General features: G+C 41.7%; 1 protein-coding gene across 1 annotated transcript in view; it reads right to left on the reverse strand.

The window, feature by feature from the left end:
* Positions 1–1,665: 1,665 nt before the first annotated feature.
* The window catches only part of kcmf1 (potassium channel modulatory factor 1), a 19,890-nt gene continuing 15,679 nt past the window's right edge, over positions 1,666–5,876 (reverse strand). The window contains exon 7 of the mRNA XM_076284330.1: positions 1,666–3,852. Within this exon, the coding sequence (XP_076140445.1) occupies positions 3,588–3,852 (265 nt within the window). The 3' untranslated portion in view covers positions 1,666–3,587. The remainder of the gene's footprint in view (positions 3,853–5,876) is intronic.

Consider the following 5,876-nt stretch of genomic DNA (forward strand, 5'->3'; position numbering starts at 1 on the left):
CCTTTCTTAGGTTCATTGATTATTTTTCTAATTACTTAATGGAAATTACAATTCCCCATCCTGAGGACAGTATGTTTTGCGCAACTGTTGACTGTGTGTGCGCGCAGGTGCGAGCAAGAAAGTGTGTGTATGCGTTTTTGATGCCCCTTGGTTGAGTGTGTCTGTAGGCGCGCGACGGTGCGTGCGTCTGAATTTGCTTCAGTTTCTTTCGCTCCTGGCAGACTCAGTCTCACTGTTTAAGTATCAGTATTTAATGCTTTGTGCATCATGTGAGCTGCTTCTCTGCAGTAAATGGATATGTTCCTTGTAATACTGTGCATTTAATAAAAGTGATATGTCTTACAAACCCTTGTCTGTCCACAGGCCTGTTGGAATTAGCAGGTTAATTGGAATTGGGCCTTTGACATATATCACAACTTACTGCTTTGTCCTAGCTATTTGTGATAGGATAGTATGTTTTAAGGACAGTTTTTAAGAACAGTCAGCATACATGACTACCCTCACGTATGCTGACTATTTTTAAAAACTGTCCTTAAAATATACTTTATTCATGTTAGTCAGTTATTGAAACCAAGGGACCTTCATGTGTATTCTTTTTAGTTGAGAAGATTCACCTTACTCTCAAACTCTTTGAAGGATTCTGAAAACATAAAAATAAATTGTTTTCCATTATTGAGGTCTAAGACATGCCACAGGTGGTGATGGCCAGCTCGAAAACATGTATTTAAGAGCAAATCTTAGAGTAAGGCCACAACAATGGCCTTTTAAGTTTGAATTGGGGGTTCGGTTTCAGACTTTATGAAGCCATCTGGGGACATCAAGATGTGGTCAGAGATGTTCCAAACCCATTTGCATTGCAACTCGAGGACCATTTTAAAGAGCTTAAGTATCTATTTCAAGTTTTATGTTATTAAATATAAATGTGGGTAAAAGGGACTTGTATAATTCATCACCACAGAGAAATGGGGTCCCTCCTGCACCTTTAAGACAAATTTATTTTGCACGTCATCTATTTATATCAGCTCCCTCCATTAATGCATGCGTGTGGCTGTGGCGGAGTGTCGAGTCATGCTCCGAAACCTGATGGAGGAAAATTCATCACAGAGAGTCCCTCCTCTTCCGGCTGTTGTTAGTCACCTCTCCCTCTCTTCATCGACTGCCCTAACCCTCTGCCTCTCTCCTGGATGAATGGATGGATAGATGACTGGGGCAAGGAAGAGGTGTGAAGAGATGGATATCTGATGCGTGTTGCTGGCTGCCGAAGCTATTTTTGCCTGAACGGGCCACTTGCAGACACGAGAGGCATCCCAAGGCCAACATTTGTGCCTAACAATAACCACAGTCAAGTGACAGGAACAGCTGGTGTGTGGAGGAATGAGATCAATAGCTGTATGTGTGTGTGTGTGTGTGTGTGGGGGGGGGGGGGGGGGGGGGGGGTGTATGAGAGGGCAGCAAGGTGTAGATTACACTAGAGGAAATCCAGTGTTTTTGCTTTCTCGATATACTCGATATACACTTTTTAAGGTTACTTCAAAAATGTTCAGTGCCTGTTTGTGAGGCGCAGGTTTTTGGAGCTTCAGTTTGACCGTTTTGCCTTACAGGCTGAAAACTCAGGGATCACACGGCAACATGGCTGCCACAAAGAGCAAAAGGAGGGGTGGAGTGTCGTTTTCATCAAAAGCTGTGCGCAGTTTTATTGTAGTATTCTAAATTAACATTAAAAAAGAAAGTCTGCCCAGGTCCTGGAACCATTATGAAAGTTAAACGCACAAATTCAATATACATCTCATTGTATTTTACATAGAGGAATAGCGTATAGGCATGGAGGTGGCATGATTTAAATCACAAGGCTTAAAAAGAATCAAAAGTGAGACCAAAAAGAAAACAAAAAAAAAATAACTAAAAAAAAAGAAAAGAAATTTCTGAATAAATAGAAGGTGCTATCTTTAGCAGAGTAAATTAGATTAGATTTCTTCGTGGGAGGGGGAAAATAAAGATTATAGGCCAGCAATGTGGATAGTCTCAAGCGCTCCTTCATCACTGATGAGAGAGACTTGGGAGGCAGGTAGAGAAAAAGGGAAAAGTGGCTGAACCGACATAGACGTTGGGGCCTTGCGTACTACAGATGAAAGGAGAGCTATGAGAATGAAGAACTGTTGCTGTACAGGTGCATATGTTAAACAGACTACATCTGGTGTTTCCTCAAACACAGCTTGTCACTAAAACATCAACATAACTAGGAGAAAAGAATGACAAGAGGTGTAATCTTTCTTTTTTTTTGCTGATTCAAGTTTATAAGGTGTCTTCTTTAAGTCCTCAGGCAAGTAGAAAGACAGCCCTCTACATTGCTAGTTTGATTTAGAAAGAAAATCACCTTAGTTGTGTTTAGGTTTCCTTTTTTTTGTCCTTTTTTTGTTTTTTTTTTGCTGAACTGGTTATATATTGAACAATGAGAGTAGTCATGCCCCTGTTACAAGATCACTCAAAAGATGGCGTCACAACGGGAGGGACAGGTCTGGAGCTGGGAGACGAACACATTGCATCGTTTTTTGTTTTTTTTTATGAGAAGCTACTGCAGATTCCAATTGAACTTTTGTGTCCTTTATAAAAGCAAACCAAAAAACAAAAAACAAAGAAAAAAATCAAACTAAAAAATTTCTCTTCAAAATTCTACAATATTTAACTCAAATTCTGTTCAAGTAACCCTTCAAAATGTTTAAAGAAAGCTTTGGGATATTTTGTCCTTTTTTTAATGACTAAGTCATTAAAAAATCATGCACGCTGCAAAGAACCTCATGCAGTAAGTTATGGTAAACCATCCAAGCACTTTTTATTCATTAATAGTCATAAATACACACAGCAGCTTCATAAGAGAAGGTCTCTGGTTTTTTTTTCCTCTTCAGTTTTTGAATGTGAGATATTTATAAGGAGAGCCTTTTTGCATGGACACAGGAAGCCAAGGTCTGCCACAGCTACCTACGCTCACCTGCTAAAGGAAAAAAATTAGTTATGTGGAATTGATTATCAACTTATTATTATATATATATTTATATATATATATATTTATTTATTTTCATCTCGTCTCTCGCGCTCGCTTTCATTCTGCAGCTTTTTCTCTTTCGCTCTCGTTCGCACGCACGCTTGTTCTCGCTTGCTTTGTTTGTATTTTTTTCCTTTTTCTGTTGTTGTATTTTCATCCCCCCTCCCAGTACACACACACACACACACACACGCACTCACACACGCGCTCTCCATTATGGATTTATACAATGTAACAAAGGTGACAGACCTGAAATTACAAATCACCGAAAAAAAAGAAAAGAAAAAAACAAAACAAAAACAAACCCGAGAAGAAAAACAAAAAACAAAACAAAACAAAAAGAAAAAATTTAAAAGCAAACAAAACGGGGGGAGGGGGGCTGTTTTGTTGTTGTCATTTCTCTTTTGTTGTTGTTGTTTATGTTGATGTCGTTGTCGTCGTCATTGTTGTTGTAGTATGCCGCCACCATCGTCATCATTGGCAGTTACAGCACAGAGGACATAGTCTGCGATGTGGTTGCTGTTGTTGCGGTGGTGGTGGGGCGTCATCAAAGAGGAGGGGGCGGAGGCTCCTTGCCCGTGGAGCTCCCGCTCTTCAGGTTGAGGCTCTCCAGCGCCACGTCCAGCGGCATGATGTCCACGCAGCCCATGGCCCCGAAGTCGGCGAAGTCTCGGCGCTCGTCCTCGTCCGAGGAGGAGCTCTCGTCCCGCATGAGCGTGGACAGCAGCAGCTCCTGCACAAACAGGCTGCGGTCGGCCCGCTCGCCCTCCAGCGCCTGCCGCTCCGCCTCGGTCATCTTGGGCTCGTTCAACCTGGAGGGGTGGGGAGGGGAGAGGGATGTGCACATGGGTGTGAATGACAGCATGTAAGTGTATGGATAACCTTAACAAACAAAGCAAAAATACACCACGAATAACAAAAACAACCATGACTGTAGAGGTGTGGGTGTGTGTGTGTGTGTGTGTGTGTGTGTGTGTGTGTGTGTGTGTGTGTGTGGTTCCCATGATCAAAGGTCAGAGGTATGTAACTAGGTGTTGGTTAGGGTGGATAACCATGCATACTTGAGGGTGAGGGTGATGTCATTTCCACCCATAACCTCTAGTGCCGAAAGAATAAATAGCACAAAGCATTGATGAGACCTGTCTAAAGCATCAATGGGTGGATCTGTAATTGTTCTTGTGTTAAGATCCAAATAAAAACATTTAAGTGTGTGTGTGTGTGTGTGTTCTCTACCAACTAGCTAAGTGTATGTACTGTTTTGTGTCAGCCACCATTGGTGGCCTTTTTATCTGGAAAATATTATTTATACCCCTAATATCCCTTTCTATAACTGCAAAATGAGTGAGCATTTTGTGTAGCAGGCTCTTAATTGGTATATAGATACTGCGTTGATACAATAATCAGCATTTGCCTACATAAGAGGAATAAAATAATAAAATGTATGTGTGGTGCCTCTATTGGTTCAACAGTTGAGGAAAGATAAAACATTTCATACATCACGTGCATGTCCCTGTGTGTATGTACTGTGGGTGTGTATGGATGGATAGATTAGGAGTACACACTTGTGTACTCTTTTGTGTGTGTGTGTGTGTGTGTGTGTGTGTGTGTGTGTGTTGTGTACACACATGAACACAAGCCAGAATCGCTGTGTGAGCAGGAACTAGGAGGAAGGTTAGAAGGCTGCTCTCGAGTGGGCGTGTCTATTTTTACTCATATGAGCGAGCGTGTAGGTGTGTGTGTTTCAGGGGGTCAGGATTTGGAGGGTTAGATTCAGCCAATTAGCGTGGCATTTGGCCATCGACATGTTTGAAAACATGACGTTACATGGTTGCCACTTCCGGCAACAGTTTTTACATGCTGATTGGTAGATGACGGCTCATGCACATGTTCAGTGTTGGGCCCGAGCATCCTCGCGCATCCATGTTGGTTAAAGCGATGGTGTTTGGCTCGGGGTCATGGTGCAAAGGACCCTAGGGTGAAATTACTCCGAACCATCGCATTTCTGAAAGACGATAAATAAAAGACTGCCTACTTTGATAAAGCTACGGATACTTGACTTAATGCCTACATGGTTTAGGCTATATTATACCAGGCAAAAGCCAAATATCCAACAACCTTGTCTGTCCTGTTTACTTATAGCCTAGATAGCATCAAAGGAAAGTTTCTGATAGTGACAGCAGTTGCAGTTTAATTTGCGTTGTCTTCATTTTGTCTGCCTGCAAATATAGGTTTAACAAGCTGCAAATTCACACTGGGTGCAGCAGAAATCCCAGCTATCTACATGTTTCTTACATCCCATGTCTACTTAATTATAGTAATTTTCGCACTTGTTACTTAGCACTTGTTATAGCCTAATACAGCATGTCCAAATAGCATTTAGGGATCATTATTTGTGTAGCCTAAAGCGAATCCTAACTCAATATTGATTCAAATATGAACATCACATTATAGCCTAGGACTTCGATAGCCTGGTCCTACCAGATTCTTGTACATTTCATAATGTACAGAAAGTCTGGCCACTTTCCATTGCCAAGCATTAACTTCCTTGAAGGGGAGTACTCTGTACTACTATTGGATCTGCCCAGAGCCACTCTGAATCTGCCATAACCAATCGCTAACCTTTGGTCATGACGTATGTCTGGCTCAAACTAGCGCACAACCTCAACGCCATCGTCTCAGTCACTCCCTCTGTTCGCTGATTGGACCTGCAGATTTTTGCAGGAGAAAACCCGCAAATATACCGCAAAGTTCTACCACCATTCCCAAAATGTTATCCCAACCAATGAAATAAATTTGCGCCTGTAACGAGTAGGGCTGTCACTTTTGTGAAAAAATC

This window comes from Alosa pseudoharengus, unplaced genomic scaffold, assembly GCF_046254945.1.
Source record: "Alosa pseudoharengus isolate Yale_2024_CS ecotype anadromous, Long Island Sound unplaced genomic scaffold, YU_APseudo_1.1 YU_APseudo_1.1_scf_14, whole genome shotgun sequence".
Classification (NCBI taxonomy): Eukaryota; Metazoa; Chordata; class Actinopteri; order Clupeiformes; family Clupeidae; genus Alosa; species Alosa pseudoharengus.